General features: G+C 41.9%; 2 protein-coding genes across 2 annotated transcripts in view; one reads left to right on the top strand and one right to left on the bottom strand.

Moving 5' to 3' along the window:
• Positions 1 to 469: 469 nt before the first annotated feature.
• Positions 470 to 5,896, bottom strand: LOC119270274 (conserved oligomeric Golgi complex subunit 4-like). Its single transcript, XM_037552264.1, has 2 exons — positions 4,219 to 5,896; positions 470 to 1,363 (listed from the first exon to the last, which is right to left on the bottom strand). The coding sequence occupies exons 1-2, from the start codon at positions 5,869 to 5,871 to the stop codon at positions 734 to 736; spliced, it is 2,283 nt and encodes a 760-aa protein (XP_037408161.1). The 5' UTR covers positions 5,872 to 5,896; the 3' UTR covers positions 470 to 733.
• Positions 5,897 to 11,380: 5,484 nt separating this feature from the next.
• The window catches only part of LOC119270273 (DNA-directed RNA polymerase III subunit 1-like), a 13,400-nt gene continuing 2,667 nt past the window's right edge, over positions 11,381 to 22,113 (top strand). Inside the window, exons 1-21 of the mRNA XM_037552263.1 lie at positions 11,381 to 11,630; positions 11,706 to 11,835; positions 11,985 to 12,134; positions 12,225 to 12,381; positions 12,483 to 12,664; positions 12,785 to 12,903; positions 12,988 to 13,087; positions 13,711 to 13,911; positions 14,062 to 14,210; positions 14,285 to 14,426; positions 14,584 to 14,724; positions 14,812 to 15,000; positions 15,314 to 15,548; positions 17,094 to 17,187; positions 17,616 to 17,850; positions 18,364 to 18,555; positions 19,099 to 19,197; positions 19,920 to 20,123; positions 20,218 to 20,490; positions 21,236 to 21,383; positions 21,717 to 21,868. Of these exons, the coding sequence (XP_037408160.1) occupies positions 11,560 to 11,630; positions 11,706 to 11,835; positions 11,985 to 12,134; positions 12,225 to 12,381; positions 12,483 to 12,664; positions 12,785 to 12,903; positions 12,988 to 13,087; positions 13,711 to 13,911; positions 14,062 to 14,210; positions 14,285 to 14,426; positions 14,584 to 14,724; positions 14,812 to 15,000; positions 15,314 to 15,548; positions 17,094 to 17,187; positions 17,616 to 17,850; positions 18,364 to 18,555; positions 19,099 to 19,197; positions 19,920 to 20,123; positions 20,218 to 20,490; positions 21,236 to 21,383; positions 21,717 to 21,868 (3,363 nt within the window). The 5' untranslated portion in view covers positions 11,381 to 11,559. The remainder of the gene's footprint in view (positions 11,631 to 11,705; positions 11,836 to 11,984; positions 12,135 to 12,224; positions 12,382 to 12,482; positions 12,665 to 12,784; positions 12,904 to 12,987; positions 13,088 to 13,710; positions 13,912 to 14,061; positions 14,211 to 14,284; positions 14,427 to 14,583; positions 14,725 to 14,811; positions 15,001 to 15,313; positions 15,549 to 17,093; positions 17,188 to 17,615; positions 17,851 to 18,363; positions 18,556 to 19,098; positions 19,198 to 19,919; positions 20,124 to 20,217; positions 20,491 to 21,235; positions 21,384 to 21,716; positions 21,869 to 22,113) is intronic.

The following is a 22,113-nucleotide window of genomic DNA, read 5'->3' as shown; positions in this document are numbered from 1 at the left end:
CTAGGAAAGTAAGAGTGCAATATATAGTTGCACTATCTTGTACTGCGTCAATTATTTTGGATCGCAGGGAGTATTGTTTATTCTATTTTCCTACTGACTCCACCTTTTTTTTTCCTAATTCCTTCCGCCACCATCTCCTTCCCTCGGTCACCACGGTAACTCGATAAAGAGTTGGAGAGTTCGAATCAAGTCACACATCTTAGGACAAGCAAATGAACACATTTTACAGAAATCTGATAATACGCACAAAGGTTTACGAAGAAAAAAAACACAGGTTGGCTAGCTGTAAAAATTTATCTCACTTCCAACCCTTTCCATTTTGCAAAACACCTGTATCATTGATGATCCAAATACTCCAGGCGGCCAAAATTATCTTCTTCATCAAGAAAGGGTCTCGTCAAATTTCAACTTCTTAAATTTTAAAAAAATCAAGCAAGTGCTATAAGTTCAGATAAATTATCTCAAAAAATTAACTAATTATTACATTATCTTTAAAAAATGTTACACCCAGCATTACCACGCACATAGGTTTGACATATAGTATCTACAAATTCATACACACATCTCCCAAAGTTAACGCGACAAATTCACTAACATATATAATCACTATTTCAACAAGGATTAAAGTGGGATTATCCACGATAGCAAGAGGACAAAAACAGGGAAAACATTTCATGATATATCACATACAAATGAACAATAGTGTGACAAGTGTGTATTTTAAATGCACAGGTTAGAGTCTCAAAGCAGAAATCGCTTCGGGCCTGAAGTCGATCCTAAGCCCTAAGACCCTCCTCACCTCCGCAGGTGTCAACAGCCATGTCAGATGCCCAGCATTGTCACCCCAGAAGTCCAGTATCTCAGACACGCGCTCGAAGTTCAGGATGGTCGACATCTGGGAAAGCCTCGAGAACTTGTCTCGCACTGGCCTCTGTGACATCTCCGAGAAATGGTTGATCAGGGAGCGAACCTCCTTGTCGAGCTGCAGGCCACCAAGCTGGCTGAACCTCTTCTGCATCATGATAACCTCAAGCCTCTTGACAATGAAGTCGATGACCAGGTGCACAAAGGAATCGTAGTTGTTCGATGTCATCATTGGCTGGAGCCATGTAACGTCAGTGTCGACTGCAAGGAGAAGCTTCTGCACCCATGGGTCGTTCACCTCATTTTCCCCGTATTCGGCATCATCCAGCTCATAGCTAACAGTGGTAACCGTGTCAAGGACAGGACGAATGCGAGGCGCAATAGATGCCACTAAGTGCTCCAGCCCGGAATAAAGGATCTTCTTGTAGGAAGCATTGATTTCACCTAGCTCAGATAAACAGGACTTGATCTTCTCTCGGTCAGCAGGAGCATGGAAAATCTGTGATGAAAAGCAGCAGAGCAATTCAGTTGTCAGAGATGACTAAAAGACCATTGAGATTAAGTTACCATAGCTCAATCAAACCATTAGCTGTTTCACATAAGATCGAGGACTTGAGGAACAACACATAAGAGCCATACAATTTGTAAGTGAGTTAATTGCTCCAATAATTTCAAAAGAGAATATTTTTCCTCCGATCTCTTTACTTGTCACTTTGGATATGGATACAGTACAACAGATACCTTGAGCATTAGTTCCTCTTCTTATTACCAAACAAAATTTAAACTGTAGTGTTTTTTTGGAAGAGAAACTCCCCCTTATTATTACCAAAAAATAAATATATTAAACTGTAAAAAAGTTGGAAGGGAAACTGTAATCATGTGTAAGAATTTATGATGGACAATCTAGTAAATAGTATAATATGATAAGATCATTTCCATGTGAACAATCTAAAAATACTTATGTACATTGGTGGTCAAAGTTTCAAAACATTGATTGCATGCATAAAAGGATGAAATCCGCTTGCAAACATAGGAATACCACGTAAGATTTTGCAAACAAGATATTCCATTAATGTGTGTTTGCAATGTGAACAGATTTTAAACACGCACATACTCTGTAATCACATTGATTTGGGGTAAACCACATGTTCTAAAGTTGTTGTTTGAAGTAACACACTATGTTTCAGAAGTGGCCAGTTGACCGCAAGCACAATAGCTAACACCCAAATATAAGACGTCACCTAGGGGAAAACACTATAAACCTGACAATCAAGCATCTCATGATCAATGCTCCTAGTCTTATTTCATAAATATAGAAATTCAATTTGAAGATAGCTCGTCAAAAGATTCAGCCAAGGCATAAGGTTTTCAATTTGCCAGAATGGAGTATATATGGCAATGTGCTTTACTGGGGTATCCAATTTTATTCTTGTAATATTGTTCTTCAATTATCTCTGTTTCTTAATTCCTTCTTTCTAACCAGCGATTTGTGTAAATTATGTTATTTGTCAACTTGAAGTGCTGAGGAGAGGACTATATTTCAACTGCAATCTCCTTGCAGTTTGTAAATCTTTTTTTTGTTTTGCAGTATGCAAAAACCTAAAGGAATCAACATTAATAACATGAATTTGTTTGAATCATCAAGATATTGATTTTAGATGATTGTGAGACAGGCATTCGCAATGAATATTTAATTGACAATGCTATTTCCGTTGCAAGATTTTTCTGACAAATGCAAAGATGATTCAGTTAAGCTTATTTGATGTAGATATATTTGTTCAGCACTGAATCATTTAAGCTGTTTTGTTGTAGGCAGGCTGTTTTAGTTTCAACGGAGGGCTCCTAGGCAGCATGGTGCAGAGCAAGGGTTCAGGGTTGTCACCTGTAATAGTATACCTATGTTTACGAATATTAATTTACCCTACTAGAACTGTTTAGCTGACACTGAAGCACTAGTAATGTTAGGTGGAACAACCCCTGACACAACATTAGGTCAGGCTGCACAGCTGGGAGAGTAATGAAAACTTGTCGACGCCATGGATGTACTATATCTTTTAGGCATGTATAAAGCATAATACAAATATACAATAATCTTTGGTACTATTATCTTCTGTTGAAGTTGAGATTTATAAGCAAATAGTTACACCTTTTTCGTTTGTTGTTGCTTGCAGTGAGTTCCAGATAATACGTGATATTATTACTTTTCATTTAAATGTAGTTCAATAATCAGAAGTATCAGAAGGAGATGCTCGTGAGTCATCAGGAACCTTCATTCCACCAACGAAGATTGCAAAATAAAAAATCGTGGGTTACATGCAAACTGATGTGTGTAATCGTCCAATTAACAAGACTGAGAAATTGTGCCTACTACTATCATTTATGTTACAACTATGCAGACATGCATTTTCCAGAACCATGTGTTGTTACTTTGCACTTTGCAGGAGACAGCAGAACACATGTGCTGGGTCTCTTTGAGTTGAGGACAACAATCGAAGTTTCTATCCATGCCAATCATGTTGATCATCATGTCCAAAGATATTAAAGTTCATAAGAGGATTTGTGGTGTATCCTTTGCAAGAATGAATATAATGGTACTGTGGATACCAGTAAACGTGTTTCGTAACTGCGATGTTATGTTATTACACAAATTTACTGGTTCATCAAATTGGTCATAAATTGATAGTAATCATAAGCACATGACACAGAAATTGCATTGGAACTATTGAAACCCTTAAGTATATAGAAAGGTCCTTAAGAGACAGTAACAGTATAAGAATTTATAAAACTGGTATTTAATCTGATACAGATGTGAGGGAACTATTTCAGTTTACTTGGCATATTGATCAAGCACATGGAATAAAGTGAATGGTTGAGATCATTTTCTGTCTATAAATGTATTGGGAACAGGATAAGAAGTTAGTGAGCTCATAGCTTCTTGTTCTTCTATCGATATGGCAGCAGTCATCACATTATCATAGCCACTGGCCCACAACTTTGATTAGCGTCGAGTAAACAAGTTTACAACCACAAAAATATGAGAAGTGCCTAAGGATTTATCAACACAGCAACTAGTTGGAGCTAACTAAGCTTGCAGTTCAAAGAAGGTGCATGCAACCCTTAACATTTGAAACAGTCTGTGTCTGTTCAGACAGGATGATACTACTAACAGTACTTTCTAGAGAATGTCACCATATTGTGGGCTTCTACTTTAAAAAATGGCAACCTAGAACACACAGAAGAAGCATACTATCGAATTGAGTTCATCTTAATTAAATGTGTACAGAGCTTAACTGCCAAATCCGTGCCAGTGTTTGACATACACAAACAGGTAGAAGGAGACAAAAATAAACTCACCTCTGCACAGAGCTCCTCGACCTCATGGCGGAGTTTCAGGACATATTCTGAGCTCACATCCATGTTGTTCAGCGCAGTTGCAATCTCCTCCCCGGTCTTCTGAACTCCAACACCACCTAAGAAGAGCTTTGCGCCCAAGTTTGGCTCCCTCATTCTCCACTGTAGTGCCTCCTGGAACTCATTGCTTAGTAGGCTCGTTGCCCCACCAAGCACAGCAAGTAGCGAGTTGATGCTTGCAGTGAATGCTGCCCGCCGGCAGCAGCTCTGCAGTAGAAAGAACACATCGTCGACCATTGAGGTCGTGAGACCATCAGGCACTGGCTCATCAATCTGGATGGCCTTCCTTATGTTTTCCACCATGAAGAACTCCTCCAAGATCACATAATACCCAGTCAAATCCTTCTCCATTTTATTGAAGCTACAATTACGGAAGGCTTTCATTGCTTGCGGACCGAGTTCAGGCTTGACATCCCTCAGTCCACGGATCTTGTTCACCATAAACTCAGTATAGTCTTCACCCAGTTGTGTCAATGCAAGAATCTCCTCTAGATAAATCTCAACCTCCCTGGGGTCAGGCCCTTCACTACCACCTGCGGCATTGGTGACAGAACCCATGACCGAGAGAAGATTCTTGGTATAGGAGTTTATATCTGACGAAAGACGGGCAAGCTTTCGGTAATCAGCATAGCGACGAAGGATCTGGGTGCCCCTCGAGTCGCATTCCTCCTGCAGCTCGATGATGGCATAGGCAACACCATCCTCACCCCGTAGCTCACGAAGCACCGCGTCATTCTCCTCAACAGCGAGCACAATATCCTTGAAGAGACGGGTGAGGCAGCCAACGAAATCAGGGCGCTCCGAGGTAGGCTGGGTTGCAGAGATTAGGTCGGTGAGGTGCTCGAAGTCTGCGCGGGCGCGGAGGGCGACCACCTTCTTGAGGTAGGCGACGTAGACCTGGAGGCCCTCGGGCGCGAGGTCGAGGAGGGGGAAGAGGCGCACGAGGCGCAGCACGGCGGGGTGGTCCTGGGCGTCGACCGCGGCGGAGAGCCTCCGGCGCGCGAGACCCTCGAGGCGGCGCTTGATGTCGAGCAGGTCGCGGCGGAGGTCGTCGTCGGTGGGGAACCGCGCGTCGATGGCCAGGAACTCGTGCACGGCGGTGGCGGCGGCCGCGAGGTCGTCGGCGGCCAGGGCGCGGCGCGCGGCGTCGAGCGCGCGGGAGCGGTCGAGGGCCGCCTCGGCGCGGGCCAGGGCGGACTCGGCGCGCGAGTGGGCCGCGTCGAGGTGGCGGACGCGGGAGGAGAGCGCCTCGGCGAGCGCCGCGGTGGAGGAGGAGGACTCCCTGAGGGCCGCGGCGTCGGAGGCGGCGAGCGAGAGGAGCGGCGGGGCGGAGCGGAGCAGGGAGGCGGCGGCGCGGTCGAGGTCGGGGCGGCGGGCGAGGAGCGCGTCGAGGCGGGCGTCGAGGGCGCGCTGGTAGGCGACGCACTCGTGGAGCAGGCGGGTGGCGGCGCCGGCGTCGGTGAGGCCGCGGAGGGCGGCGAGGGAGGCCGGGTCGCCGAAGTCCAGGGACGGGGCGGCGTCGGCCGACGCGTCGGCGGCTGCCGATGAGTCCGGGCGAGGGGAGCGCGGGGTGGGCGCGGCGGACGGCACGGCCATGGCCGCCGGGGAGCAGGGTGGATCTCAGTGAGATCAGATGTGCGGGATCTGGCCGCGGTGGGGGGTTGCTGCAGCGTGGGAGAAATTGGTGTTTATTTTTCAGTGTCGCTTTGGCCGTGTATGAAAACGCCCTCTCTTTTTTCAGTTTACATTCATTGTGATTTTCTGTAAATTTTACTATTTGTTTGCACACTTACATCATCCTTGACTTCACTTTTGCATAGCTACAACAAAGTATTAAATACTCCTTCCGTTTTTTGAATATAAATTTTCTTTAGAGATTGCAATGGCAGAGATGTTGTTGAGCGAGGTGACGATGAGAGGCCCTCGCCACCTATGGTGTTGGTTCCGACCTGCCATATGACACTCATATCTGAGTTGGACTGTCATCTTATCTGTCGAATATTTCTTGCAGTTTCTCTTCCAATGGCCCTTCTCATTACAAAAGAAACATTAAGTGTCGGAAGAGTGCCACCCTTAGTCTTTTCACTTGCGTCCGTCTTACCGGGACTCTTGGATTTGCCCCTTTTCATGACCTTGTCCTTCTTAAAACTGGTCGTTTTGTGCATCATCATCACATGATTGATGTCCTTATGTATTCCACATATTATGCAGTCTTGAGAATGTTGAAGAACTCATTCACACTCTTGTTCATCCAATTCATGGTATAATTCATGATAAAGCCATTATAGCTAAGTGGGAGGGACGCGAAGACAAGATCAACTGTCAGCTCGGATGAAAATTTGCTCAAAGCCTCCAAATGTTGATCCCGTGAGAACTAGGGTCTCACATGTCCATCAACCAGGGCCATGACAGTCCCACTTGGCACATTAGCATCGGTTACCTCCCGGTAACACAAGGCTAAACCGCCTTTGAGGTGGCATGCAGATCTTCATCAAGATCCAAGACTGAGGGGATTTCCTCCTTGCAACAAGCGTCTCCTCTCTGCAGGCAAGTAGCTTGAGGAGGGACGCACCCTTGCTGACAACAACATCCACAAGGAGTCTATCATTCACATTGCCTCTCAACAACGTGGAGAAATGCAGATCTTTGTCAAGACGTGCCCTCAAGATACAGATCTTTGTGAAGACAATCACTAACAAGAACATCACCCTAGGAAAGTACTCGCACACCATTGACAACGCCAAGACCAAGATTACTTCACGAGAGCAGCCAAGGACTATGTGGCTTCCTCGCACCAACAGCTTCTTCGGCATCAGTACCCCCTTAAACGGCTCCTGCCCTGACAATGACCCGTCAACGCCACCCAACATGGCCTACGAGCGTGACAGCTACATCTATCACAACCTACAGTGGTGAGCCTAGTTCACAGGCCTGCCACAACCTACAACGGAGTGGGTGAGCTGTCGTGCGAAGAGCACCACCGCACGACGGTTAGATGAAGACCAGGGTGAATCATCACCCCTTTTTACTAGGCGCATGACACCTCACCATCGACGTGTCATGTAAAAGGGCTTCACCAGCATGCAATGTGACAAGATAGGTGCCTCACCTACCCGACAAGGGTCCGGCAACACATATACCCGCATTTAATGTGGTAGGAACACAGTTGTACTCGGCTAATGTGGTAGCCCCTTGTGTGACTACAAAAGGAGGACCCTAACCACCTAAAAGAGTTGAAACATTTCATACCATGGCACACCGCAGAGCTAGGGCATTTGTTGTTCCTGACAATAGCCGCATTCTCTTCTTCCTCCTCAAGCAATTCAGAGAGAAGGACTCTATCTCATCCAATGTAATCACCACCATCCTTTAGTTAATACAAGCAACAGAACATAGGGTGTTACGCTTCTGAGCGGCCGAACATGGGTAAAAACTATTGTGTCACCTTTTGCTCATCATCATGAGTTAGGGTTAGACTGTGAGTGTGGCAGCCCCTCTCCAAGCAAAGAGGGGGTGTCCCTCGCTCCCAGGTGTAGTGCTCGCACATACGACACCAACTGATTCCAATACCTAGTTAACTTGAGTAAGTGCCGACTCACTGAATTTCCTTTTTTTCATCTTACACTTGGACAATGCCTTGGATATCTCATATCTTTCAGCTCTTGCCTACCGCCCAAACAAAGTTGTCAACTACACAATTATCTCATAAACATTATAGTTTTCAAAACGTTTTTGAAGTTCTAGCTCCATGGGTGCAAGGATGATACACTGTACTGCTTTGTAGTCGTTACTCTTAGGATGATAAACATTTTCATCATCCTGAGTGGAGTCATCTAGTGGAGCGTCAACGAGAATCTGCTCTAGAATGTGTTCTTTCTTGGCACCTTCGAGGACAATCCTCTGATTACGGTGCAAAACTATAAAGTTGTTGCTAGTTGCAACTATTTTTTCAAAGAAAAGGGAGCTGTGCAAAGGTGGGATTGCATGCCATTCTATCTACAACGAAAATGCAAACACACTTAGAGACTTGTTCATAATTTATGCATCTCAAAATAATAATTAATTAGAGTATGCTCTCATTAAAATCAACATCCCTCATTATTGATTATTGGCGATTCAAGATCCACGACTCACTTACTCCAACATTGATGTGACATCACCGATGACTGAATAATGAGATAAGTATGTCAGCATGCTGATCATATCTCATATGATTCTTGGTCTCCTTTCGATGGGTATGTTCCGAACTTCAAGACGACCTTGAACTCGTCAAGACAACCAAGTGGTTTGTTGTGCAAGACGGTGCTGCACTTTGATGAAAACTAATTACTTGATATTTTTTGTGAAGGATCACCATATAAAACACGTCTATCGCACATTAAACAAGATGCATAAAAGTGGATTAACATCACAAGCAATTCGTTATTTAGTGACATGGTATAGCCCCTTATGTTCAAGAAGTTTGGATCGTCGTCGAAACCTTCTTCGTGAAATCCTGTCATGGCGGTGTTTTTTAGGAATTTTTTTGTTGTGGCAGCAGTTTTTGTTATGCCTGTATGTCGGTGTATTAAGAATGGGGTCCTTAATTCCCCAGACTTATGCACATGGAATAGTAGCCTTCCCGATGGCAAGGCTTGTCGAAGGATAACAAAAGCCGAACTCAAGACTAGATTACAATAACTACAAAGGAGATCTCCAAAACAGAGATTAGAAATATTGAAGATACAGCTCGAAGACCCGGCAAGATCCTTGCCGAGGAGAGCTCGCCAAGATTCCAGCCCGACAAGCTCCGAGCCCGGCAAGAATCCCACTACCATGCCACCGTTCCACCTCATCGGTCAGGTCGTCACTTGTCAATTAGGTGTCGAGGGGGGCAGGTAGTTAGGTGAGACTTATCTGGGCACGTGACAGCTCATCACCGAAGATACAACTTTAATGACACCCGTCCAAATGATGTGTCAAATGAAAAAAAGGTAGATGGGCGAACGACACAGAAGGAGAGACCAACCTTGCCGAAGAGCTCCATCCACAAGACACCTCATATTGCATTAAATGCATTTGTCTAACCCATCAGAGTTAGGTGTTTGGCACTGTAGCCACTATCTGCAGTGTGTATTTACCATTTTGCCATTATGGTGACCCCTTAGTCTATAAAAGGAGGCCCATGGTTACCTTAACAAAGGTCGAAACCCTGTCCATTTGCACGCGTAGCAGCACTTCCTAGGCACCTTGCCGGACGTGCGCTCCTTGTAACTAGACTCATACACATCCAATACACGAAGCAGGAGTAGGGCTGTACGCTTCACAGCGGCCCGAACCTGGGTTACCTCGTGTGTTCCTGCTAATCCTGCTCTTTGTGCTTGTTCATGCCTCTAGTCGAACCGCAAAGGGATCATAGATGGTCGTACCCACGACACTGTCGTGGCAGTTTTTTTCAACATGAGACCCCTGTTGTGGCATCAGTTTCAATTCTCTGCTGCGGCAGTACTTTTATAGCAAAAAAAACTCTACCGTGGTAGCAACTTCAAAATCGCTATCCTACAGTCACACAATTGTTCTTCTCCATGTGTATAATCTTTTTGCACGACGTTTCTTCAACCTCATATTGGTGTATAACTCCCTGTTCACATACGGCACCAAGTCGAGGTCCATTGGTGCATGATTATTACTTGTCGCCACTCGTTGACACGTAGGTCAACAAGTAAAATAAAAGACACTCATATTGGTTCCTATCAATTGTCGTACCACGACTCGCGGGTCATGAAAAACATTAGAACATATTGCATTTCATATGAACACATTGCTTCACGAAGCCCTGGTAATCTGGTGCAACAATGCATTTCAGGTTAGTTTCTTGTGAAGATGACTTAATACCAAAAGGAAGTTACATATTTGTTGATGTTCTTACAGTACTCATTTTAATAGCTTTTCCATGTATAATGGTGCGATTATGTAGGCAGTTCACTCCGGCCTTTTCCATGTATTAGTTTGCCAGCACTATAGAGGTTGGAAACAATCATCATAGTTTGTTTGCCAATTGTTTGATACTAGAGCTCATTCTAAACTATATCAGTCACGATTCATTGTTTTCTACTCTAGTGAGATGCCAAAGGAAAAAGATGGTTATCTGGTTTTTACTAGCAATAGACGAAAAAAATACGTGGGCATCTTCAAGTATGTGCATTACGTTCACGTGGTTCTACTGATATTATTTTTGTTGCAGACAGAAGAAAATGGAACATGAAGTTGATGAGGCAGGTAATGCTCCTCACGTCCTTGGCTTAGCTCAATCAAATTGTACAGTGACATGGGAGGTCATGAATTCGTAACATGTGATGAAACTGGGAAATGGAGTGTATATTTTTATTCTGCCATAATGTGATCCCACAAACACGCTGTCATGCCCAGAGTCACAAAACACGGAGCCGAATCCTTTGACATACTGTAACTGACATTGGCCCACTGACACATGAGGCCTGGTCCACATGTCAGTGAGCTGACAGCACATCAGGGGGGCCGTGTCCCAAAAACACATGCATGACGCGCCCACTGATTTCTTTTGAATTCACCTTATCAATATATTATAGAACACCTCACGAACACAAAAATTCCAGTAATTCCTTTAAAAAAATATATGTAGCGGAAGCTGATAGTATTGTCTTTTGTGTCTGCCTAAGGGGGTTCTTTGAACATGTCCGAAGAATTCACAATTATTGCATTTTCATCATAAGTGGATGGTTGAGGTTGTAAAAGTTTGTAAAGTGGAATTTCTGCTCGAGGGCGAGGAGAAAAAAGAAAAAGATGGGTGTATGTTTGGTCGTTTTTTTTTTTTTTTTGCAAGAAGTCGAGAGAATGGTAGTGATAAATACTCTGTTGGTTCCCGATTAGCGTTTGTAAAAACAAGGAAGCAAAAAAAAGTCAAGAGCAAAGATCGAACTCCGGATCTGGTGATTATGGGAAGCAAACCAATCCACTCGACCTGCGAGGCTACTCGGCGAAACCCTAGAAAAATAGCAACATATACTGAGTTTATATTTCGCTTACCTATTTAATATGTTTCCCTTCCGCAAGTGAAAAGTGATCGGTTCCGCGCCGCCTCCCTCCCCAGGAGCCGCCGCCGCCCCCGACCTCGCCGCGTTCCCTCCTGCCGCTCGATCCCCCGCCCCTCCTCCAGCAACGAGGAGGAGCAGCCGGTGCCCCCGCCCTCGAGCAGCCGCTGCCTCCCCGTAAACCCATCCGCCACAAATCCACGGCCGCGGCATCGGGCGGAGCCGTCGGGGCGAGATGTTGCGGCAGGAGGAGAAGCTGCGGTGCACCAAGGAGCCCTTCATCGAGGATGTCGGCACCCGAAGGATGTAAGGATACTGCTTCCCACCCCCTTGCGCCGTCGTGCTCGCCGCTCACTGACCCCTCGCCCCGCTTCGCTGCAGAAAGAGCATGCGGTTCAGCATGTTCTCCGGCAAGGAGATACGCCAGTCCGCGGAGGCGCAGGTCTGGAACAACCGGATCTACGAGCCCAACATGAAGCCGGCGCCCAACGGACTGCTCGACACGCGGATGGTAATCTCTCGCCCCATCCTCATTGATCAATTCAGGGATTCATCTCTGCATCCGCCTGAACGATTCAGGGATTCATATGTGCTCTAGCCAGGCATGCCACTCTGTTTGTGCAATGCGTTGTATTATCGATTTACCGTGGCAAATTCCAGGGAGCTGCGAACAAGCAGGGGGAGTGCGGCACCTGCCATGGTTCGTACACCGAGTGCCCAGGCCATTTCGGTTACCTGAAGCTCGCGCTGCCGGTTTTCAATGTTGGGTTCTTCAACAATATCCTGGATGTAGTCAAGTGTATCTGCAAGGTAACTAACACCGAGGAGAAGCTTACATGTCTTGGGGTCTGTGATTGGATATGTTGTGGTTCTTATAATTGTTACCCCGTGCCTTTGCAGGGTTGTAGCAGGGTCCTTCTTGTGGAGAAAGACCGCCGAGAGTTTCTGAAGAAGATGCGACAACCTAGAGCAGAGCCACTGGTCAAATTTGCCCTCATGAAGAAAGTGAGGGACAAATGCAAGCTATCCCGTTGCCCCTGGTGTGGATTCATAAATGGCAAGCTTCCTTCTAATACTCCTATTCTCCCCTATGTTGCTTGTCGCATGTAAATTTCCCTTGGGATTTCCTAGTAATGAATGAACTGGTTGGATGTACAGGTGTAGCTAAGAAGGGCAGAATGGGCTTGGTAATTGTTCATGATTGTAGCAAAACTTTGGATGGAAGTACAGAAGAACTCCGGTCTGCGTTATCACACAAGAAGGAAAAACTAGCCATTACTTCAATTCACACGTTGGACCCTGCAACTGTTCTATCTCTTTTCAGAAGAATGATTGATGAGGTGGATGCCACTCTGTTTTCGTCTTACAAGAGTATTTATTACTTTCAGCCGATTACCGTAGTACATAGGACATATGTTTATTTCCTGTGTTTTTTACTATCACACTTTGATATTCTGCAGGACTGTGAATTGCTAAACCTTGGTGATAGGCCTGAGAAACTTATCATTACAGAGATCGCAGTGCCACCTGTGCCTATCCGTCCTTCCGTTTTTGTTGGTGGTGGTGGTGGTAGAATGAGGTTTGTTCTTTGGCACCTTGAACTTATATAACGGCGTTTCATCGTAACCACATGAATGTCATTAAATTGTCTTGCTTCTCGCAGCAATGAAGATAGTATTACTTGCATATTGAAGAACATTGTTAATACAAATTCCATCCTTAAGGGGACCCTTCAAAGTGGTGAACCGCTCGCGAAGTGCTTTGTAAGATTACCCAGAGTCCTTCACTCGTTTTTCTTTCATTTCTCTTATATTTACCACTGTTTTCTTTGCCTCTACGGAGTGCTACATATGTGCTATCTGAAATTTTCATTGCATTCTAGAAAACTAGTCTTCCTTTATTTGTTCATGAAATGCCCAACTTGAGAGCTGATTGTTGGATACGATGATGAGGTCTGCTCAAGAGACACTTTAAATATTTGTTGGCTGTATGGAAGTGCTGCTCAGGAAATATGATTTATACATGGCGTGAGATAAATAGACATTTTTGCTAAGATAATTGAATATTTAGTAATAACTTTAATCATTAGTGATGACTTACCATCCATCTGCCTGTATGGGCTGGTAGCTGGTGCATTATCAACATCACACTCCAAACAATTCTGTAATTTAGACATATAAAACGGCAAGATATTTTACACATTCTCTTCTAGATTATGTACCTAAGTAACTAACTCAGAAGTGCTGTTAGAAGCGGAAATCTGATGACATATTTATGCTGTAATATTTGCATCATGATCTTTTCCAATCTTGCATTACTTTAATCTGATTAAAGTGTAATTTCATTAGGAAACTCTAGCTCAGTTTTCTCCTTTGTTTCTTTCAAGGATTGCTGGCAACACCTTCAACTTCAAGTTGTTGAATATATCAATAGTGATGCCCCCTGTCTTATTGACTCACAACACCGTGGCCTTATTCAACGACTCAAAGGCAAGACAGGCCGTTTTCGTGGGAACTTGTCTGGAAAACGTACGGAGTACACTGGAAGGACTGTCATATCTCCTGACCCAAATTTGAGGATAACAGAGGTACTTGTCCATATATGGTCGATGTTCTTTATGTTCCCTCTCCAGTTATAGAAATTTGAGTATAACAGAGGTACTTTCCATATTTGGTCGATGTTCTTTATGTTAACTCTCCAGTTGATTTTGTATGTAATCACTAATTCAAACTTATAGGTGGCTATTCCTATTTTGATGGCTCGAGTCTTGACTTATCCTGAAAGAGTTTCATACTATAACATAGAGAAGCTGCGTCAATGTATACGAAATGGACCACACAAACATCCAGGGGCAAATTTTATATTACAACCTGATGGAACGAAGCTGTAAGTTGTAATTTTCTGAATTATTTAATTTTAACAAGTTCACCTTTCATACTTTGCTGTGGACTACATTTTAGGCACTTAAAGTACTGTGATAGAAGGATTGCTGCTCGGGATTTGAAATATGGCTGTATAGTCGAAAGGCATTTAGAAGATGGCGACATTGTCCTCTTCAACAGACAACCGAGCTTGCATAGAATGTCAATCATGTCACACAGGGTATAAATTGCTCTATTTTCTTCTTCAAGAAAACACAACAGCTTTGCGTTTCAAAGCATTGATAGAAAAGGAGAGTTTATGTACATGCCTGATTACACTGTACTTGTTGTACTAAATGATTTGTCTCACCTTTGGTTCCTTTTTATATTGAGTTCAGGCAAGGATAATGCCCTGGAGAACACTAAGATTTAATGAGTCTGTATGCAACCCTTACAATGCCGATTTTGATGGAGATGAGATGAATTTGCACGTCCCACAGACAGAGGAAGCTCGTACTGAAGCACTTATGCTTATGGGGGTAGCACTTGCAAACTCTTCTTTTTTAGTTTAATATTTTTGTTTTGCTTTGGATGCACTAACACTAGTTTGATATTTAATTTCACAGGTTCAGAACAATTTATGTACCCCTAAGAATGGGGAAATACTGGTTGCTTCCACGCAGGACTTTTTGACATCTTCTTTTCTGATCACGAGAAAAGACTCCTTCTATGATAGGTCTTCCTTTACTCTCTTATGTTCATATCTTGGAGATGCAATGGAAAATATTGATTTGCCAACACCAGCATTAATTAAGGTAATATTTTCTTTGCATTATTTTTCTTTATGGCTATATGTTCTCCATGCTTTAATGTTTATTGCAAGCATCAAAGTAGTTATATAAACAGTTATGCCATTTGTGCTTCTTCTAATGTTTGTTAAAAGTAGATACATCATAAAATAGCTAATAAATTTGCAAAGTATTAATATGGAAACGAGGCGCCCTCACTCTGAGTTGCTACTTCTTTTCGGAAAGCAAGTTTCAGCATTTTTATTGTTAACAAGAGACTTTAAATGGAGCATGTTTTTTCTTGTTACTCTGGAATGACTATTTATCTGCTCTTTTGCAGCCTATTGAGCTTTGGACTGGTAAACAACTATTCAGTGTGTTAGTACGTCCTAACGCATTTACAAAGGTCTATCTGAATCTTGGTGTTAGAGAGAAAATCTGTACGAAGAAATGCGCTCTTACTGTCGAAGATAAGACATCTGAAGCAGTACATGATGCAATGTGTCCGAATGATGGTTTTGTCTACTTCCGAAACAGTGAACTTTTATCTGGGCAAGTTGGGAAGAAAACTTTAGGTGAGAACATTTTATAAGTTTGTTTTGATTTCTAGTTCAATGATTCATCTAAAGAACCATTTCTTGGGATTAGAAGGTTGAACTACTGTTCTAGTTTTGTATGCGTCTTCTTAATAAAATGTTCTGTTTGTACTGCATAATTTTTCTTTTCATTGTAATGCTTCAGACTATTTTATTTACATGCCTGAGTTGAAAATTGTTTATTTGATGTAGGAAGAGTAGTTTTTCGTCTTATCTTGTAAAATAAACTATGTATGTTCCACCCAAGTAGCAAACTGTTATTAGTCTACGCTACCATGCTTCACTTCTGTGCAATAGCCGAACCTTACTTTGCAATGATTTCGCTCTTGAACACGCCCCGAAGCGCATGTCATATTTCATTAGAAGGAGAACGCCAGGAAGGCGCAAAATACAACTATAACTAAATAACAGAAAAAAGCACAGAGAAAAGAAGTGATGCAAGAGCATCGAAAGTAAGCTAAGCTAACAAACTAACAGAGCTACCAAAAGACAACCAGAGAGTGGTCAAGGAAAACCCACTCCCCAGCTCAAGCTACCACTGCATCTGGAGGCCTAGCGTGCAGTGGGAGCAGGCAAAGTGCCTTTGCTCCTGCCAACTTTCAGAACTTCAGCTGGCTGTCTGACCATGCATCCTTGAAGACGGCACATTTCTCCTGCGCCAGTCTCCAAAGAGTGAGTGATCAATGATCTGGAGGCCCTCACCTTATCTCCTGGATACGACGTAGTTTGTAAGGAGATGGGAGATCGTTTCATCCTCCTGGCTTCACAGAAGGCATTCTCGTCTGGATGTTGTAAGCCATATGCTCCAAACATTGTGCAGTCCAATAGCAATTGGCTGCCCCTAGCCAAACAAATATCTTGCACTTAAGAGGCGCCCAACATTTGCGATGATAATCTCTTTTTAGCTTTTTTCTGCTTGCTAGTTTCTTTTTGGTTTTCATGGCTTCTTATTCTTTATTTCTTTTGCAGTGTTAGATAGATAATTCTTGTTTTTTGGGGCTTTTGAGCATTCTGTTTTGGGATTTACTTGTATCTTTGCGTCATTTTGACATACTCCTTAATGTTAAATGACACACATTTTGATGCACGTTGGAGAAAAAAATTCAGAAATTATACTACAGAGTTTAGGATGTAAGTGCAAAGCTCAGGATTGGACCTTGGAATTGTTTTTTTGGAGGAAATGGGACCTTGGTATTATTGATGTATGCCAATTTATTGACTGTATGAAATAGTGCATTGTATGGTCATATCTAAATTATCCATGTCAATCTAGATTCCAGGACATCATGTACCGTGTTCTTGGGATATTTCCTTCTTTTTCAGGAGAGTGTTAGTTATTCATTGTCATAGCTCTGTCATGATGTACTCTCATGAATCATGCCATAAACCACATATACCAGATGGTGTGCATTTCAGCACTCACATTAGCAAACAGTATTATTCATTTGGCCTAGTATTTGTTATTTTCACTTTTCTTGACAGATTTGAAAGCAAACCAAAATTTGATTGACGTTTTGTCTCCAGGTAATGGGAATAATGAGGGCATGTTCTCCGTTCTTATAAGAGATTATAATTCTCACGCTGCAGCAAGCTGTATGAATCGTCTGGCAAAGTTTAGGTGAGACTAGTTCAAAGATTTGTACAACATTATCCTTTCTTAATTATTTGTAATTTTGTACCATACTACTAATTTTCTCTTATCCATTTGCTCAAGAGAATAAAAATGTGAAGGCACCATCTTTAATTTCTTCTAACTTGTATGCAAATATATTTCTTTTTCTTATTTACTTCCTGAGATCATATGTAAAGGCACCATCTTTACTTTCTTCTAACTTGTATACAAATATATTTTCTTTTTCTTATTTACTTTCTGAGATCATACCTAGTACACATTTTTTTCCAAATTCATATAGTGCAATTCTCATTGAAATTTTGCAGATTATCAATTGTATAGTTGCTTATTTCAGTTGTGATTGTAAATTGCTATGCGAAACTAGTTTATGAAAAGTTTGTCCTGATCCAAGGTATTTACCTTTTCTCCTGCAGTGCAAGGTTCATAGGGAATCATGGGTTTTCAATTGGTGTGGATGATGTCCAACCAGGAGAAAGTCTAAATGAGAAAAAGGGGAAAACAATAGGAGAAGGATATCAAGAATGCCATGAGCTTATTGCTCAATATTCAAAGGGTGCACTCAAACCACAACCAGGATGCAGCAGAGCTCAAACATTGGAGGCTCGGATATCTGGTGTACTAAATAAATTAAGAGACACAGCTGGAGATGTAAGTTCTAACTGGTTTTCTTGGTCCATCCCGATTCCTTAACCAATTAGCTTCTGATTGTTTTTCTAGCCTGATCCTTTTTATACAACTATATATTAGGGGTGTTCAATTACGGGTTGGCAAACCCAACCAACCTGGCTGCTTGATACTCTAGTACAACCGTAGGTGTACTGTTCACATCAGCTGCTTGGAGAAAGCCGTTTTTGAACACGCTATATTGTACAAGTTGGAAAAACTTCGCGTCAGATTCCTTCAGTCTAACATTTGATATTATGTTTGCAGTATCACAACTTTGCAGTTTTACCCAGCAAATTTTCCTTGTACAGATCTCTTTTTGACTAGCCTAATTTTTTCAATACACAAGTTTCTTATCACTAGCCTAATTTTTATTAAAGTGAGGATTTAGTGAAAGTATCGATAAATGATTCAAGTCCACTGGCGAACCTGTTGTGTCCATTTTCAATTAATCATACTTGTGCATTGAATGACTTGTGTTGAAACTTATTTTTTCAGCACTGTATGAGTACACTTCACTGGAGGAACAGCCCATTGATTATGTCTCAGTGTGGATCTAAAGGTTCTCCAATCAATATCAGTCAGATGGTTGTATGTGTTGGTCAACAATCAGTTGGAGGACGCCGTGCCCCAAATGGTTTTATAGATCGAACGCTTCCTCACTTCCCTATAAATTCAAAGACCCCCGCGGTAAGAACAGGACTAAGAAATATGATTTGCTCATTTGTGCAACCACTTTTTGTTTTCGTATGCCATGCACCACACACTTGAAAATTTGCTGAATGGTTATGTGAATCTTTATTTTGTTGAGGGCCCGTCAACTCTGTTGCAGGATATCCTGTAGAAAGATTCAGACTGTTAGGGCAAAATTAGCCAAGTACCATCACGAAGTTGTATAAATTCGAAAATTCCATCCACCCTGAGGATGACTTGTGAGGCATGTCCGCATATGGCCCATGTCAGTGACACGTCGGATGATATTTTTCAACTAGTTTTTATCAATGACAGTGAGCAATCCATTTGTTCGTATAGTAGTAGTGTATTATTTGCATACGGCATTACATGAAATGACATTTGTAGTCAGAATTTACTAATTGATCTTTAATCTTTTTTTCTTTTCTACTTAGTCCAACTGCCATTTTATTTGTATTCAGTGTGTGGGATCATATTATTGTGACAACACATATGTATGTTCTCTTCAGCTAAGTTATTTTCTTTGTCTTCCATTTGCAGGCGAAAGGTTTTGTTGCTAATTCATTCTATACCGGTTTGACTGCTACAGAGTTTTTCTTCCATACAATGGGTGGAAGAGAAGGTCTTGTTGACACAGCGGTAGGTCTAAATCTAGATCATATTTTGGTTGCATACTACAGTATTACATATCAAAAATTTGTAGTCTATTTGAGCATAAAATATTGCTTCTTTGTACTAGACTCTATTGGTTTCCTCTGTTTCTGATTTGTAATTTAGTTCACTGATTGGGCCAGCCTGACAGCTTAGAATGTGCAACTTTTAAAGATCAGATCATAACATTTCAGCTTACTAGTTATTTCAGTAAAGGGAAAGGGTAATCCCAGCCCCATCAAAAGGCAAGATACAGTAAGAAGACATCATCAAACTTCTAAAACCTGGAGTAGCGTACATCAAAACTTTATTTTTTGGTATCTGCAACAACCTACCAACTATGTCAGACTTGACTTGGTAGCTATTATATGCTAGCAATGTGACATTATTTGGTACTCCCTCTGATCCAAAAATAAGTGTCATGGTTTTAGTTCAAATTTGAACTAAAAGCACGACACTTATTTTGGATTGGAGAGAGTATTATACTAACCTGGGGGCATATCCATTGTCCAATAGCCTATAGACATGAACTACGACATGTCTTACTTTTCACTGGACTGATGTGGAATACATTGGACACTGCCAGTTGACTCAATACACCTTCTGGATACTTCAAATAACCTTTTTCTTTCAAAAACGTAGATATATCATTTTATTTCTTAGTTGGAGTCTGATATCTGTTTTTTTTTCTTGTGAACTTCTAATCATAGGTTAAAACAGCAGAAACTGGATACATGTCCCGTAGGTTAATGAAGGGTTTGGAAGATCTCTCAGTTTTCTATGATCAGACAGTCCGCAACGCTAGTGGTGGTATAGTTCAATTCGTCTATGGAGATGATGGCATGGATCCTGTAAAGATGGAAGGAAAAGGTGGCAATCCCTTGAATCTCGACCAATTGTTTATGAAAGTCATGGTTAGTTTTAACATACATGAATACTTTCTTAGATTGATAAAGGAAAGTGTGCCTTGTGCTCTGTTCATTGACCAATGATGTCTTGACATTGTAGGCCACATGTCCTCAAAGGGGACATGAAACATTATCTCCTGAGGCAATCTCACAAATGTTAAATGATAAGCTCTCCGAACAAGACCCCTCAGCTGGTGGTTGTAGCGATAGGTTCAAGGAATTGTTAACAAAATTTGTCGGGAATCGCATCAAAATGCTGAGAAACACAAGGCGGGCACTTCACCTAGATGAAGATCATGTGGGAAGGAAGGACTCCAGCATTGAGGAGTGCGTTGCTGCTAATATTTCTGGCATATCTGCAAAACAACTGCAGGTATGTATCATACTTTTGCATTTACTAATTCATAATTGCTTTGCCGAAGTGCTGTAATCTTAGACACATCGCTTATATCCAGTTAGGCTTTGCTGTTGCTGGGGGTATGGGTGTAGCCTGAGCCTTAGGCTTGTATCTAAACTTCTTTTGTCTATCAATGTATGATGTATTGAGGCACAAATCTTCCATTTTTTTCCAAGAAGAAAAAAAATCCAGTCAGACTTTAGATCTCTCATTTAAATGCATGAGATTATCAACTATTCTACCAGCAAGTAGATCAGTATGGTAACGGTTTACTGTTATGGTCCTTTTTGGTGTTCATTCATGCGTTTAGAGTTAAGCAACTGCATAAGTTGCATGCTGTATTGATCTACTTGTCAAGTTCGTAGGCTTTGTAAATTTCTTATATTAAACAAGCTGGTGGTTTATGCTTGTTGCTTGCCCCGTAAAATGTGCCTTGCTTTTTCTGTCGATGTCAATACCAAACTAGCAACCACTCCTAAATTAATTGAATGTAAATTTGTGAGTCTCTTTCAAGCACTTCAACTGTGATATGCTCACCAAACACTTCCTGATGCAACATTTTCCTAGTTTTGTTGAGAAATGAATCTTTTGTAATACACAGTACCACAGTAGGTAAGACTGGTTTTAGATCCGCTCCAAGGATTGTTATTTATAGTTTGTCCATGCATTTTGTTCTTGTGTCGGTCTGCTACATGACTTGTTTTTCCTTTTCCTGGCTCAGGTTTTTCTTGATACTTGTTTATCTCGTTATCACTCAAAAATAATCGAGGCAGGAGCATCAATTGGTGCAATCGGGGCTCAGAGTATTGGGGAGCCTGGGACCCAGATGACACTGAAAACCTTTCATTTTGCAGGAGTAGCCAGCATGAGTATCCTTTCTGTGCTATGTATTTAAGGAAAATTGTGGTGTTTTATAACATGCTGAAGTGGGGCATATTTAGTTTCTTATCTGAAACTTTTTATTTAGGGGGCTGCTCTTTTCATTTATAGTTTAACAAATATAACATGATACTGTCAACAGTTCGAACAAGGAGGTTTTATGCCGTCACTATTAATATGGTACGATGTTGTGGCATACAAAGTCCGTAAATATAAACACATGATGTTGAATTCACTAGATTAATCATTTCCTTTGTACTCCCTCTGTAAACTTTTATAAGATTGTCACTAAGTACTTGTTTCCTTAATGAACACCAATAAAGATGTTACACTTGGAGTTCCTCGCATCAAGGAAATCATCAATGCTGCTAAAAAGATAAGCACACCTATTATCACTGCAGAACTTTTGTCTGGGCAGGATGAGTCATTTGGCGTAAAGGTGAAACGTTGTATCGAGAAAGTAGTGCTGGGCGAGGTATATTTTTTCAGAATTTCTTTTAAAATTTTACGCGCACATAAAGAAAGTTTGGCTGCTTGCACTTTCCTCCTGTTATTCTTTTTAAAAGAACATGTTGCATATATTTAGTCCATCCATAGCTGCAAAGATAGATTATTTGTCATTTCCCAGGCATTAAATTATTTTGCATTATAGAAACTTTACAGGAGGCCCTGATAGTTATATTATATATATATTGTATTATACACAATTCACAAAATATG

This window comes from Triticum dicoccoides, chromosome 3A (assembly GCF_002162155.2).
Source record: "Triticum dicoccoides isolate Atlit2015 ecotype Zavitan chromosome 3A, WEW_v2.0, whole genome shotgun sequence".
Lineage (NCBI taxonomy): Eukaryota > Viridiplantae > Streptophyta > Magnoliopsida > Poales > Poaceae > Triticum > Triticum dicoccoides.
This window is presented reverse-complemented; position numbering and strand designations above follow the sequence as displayed.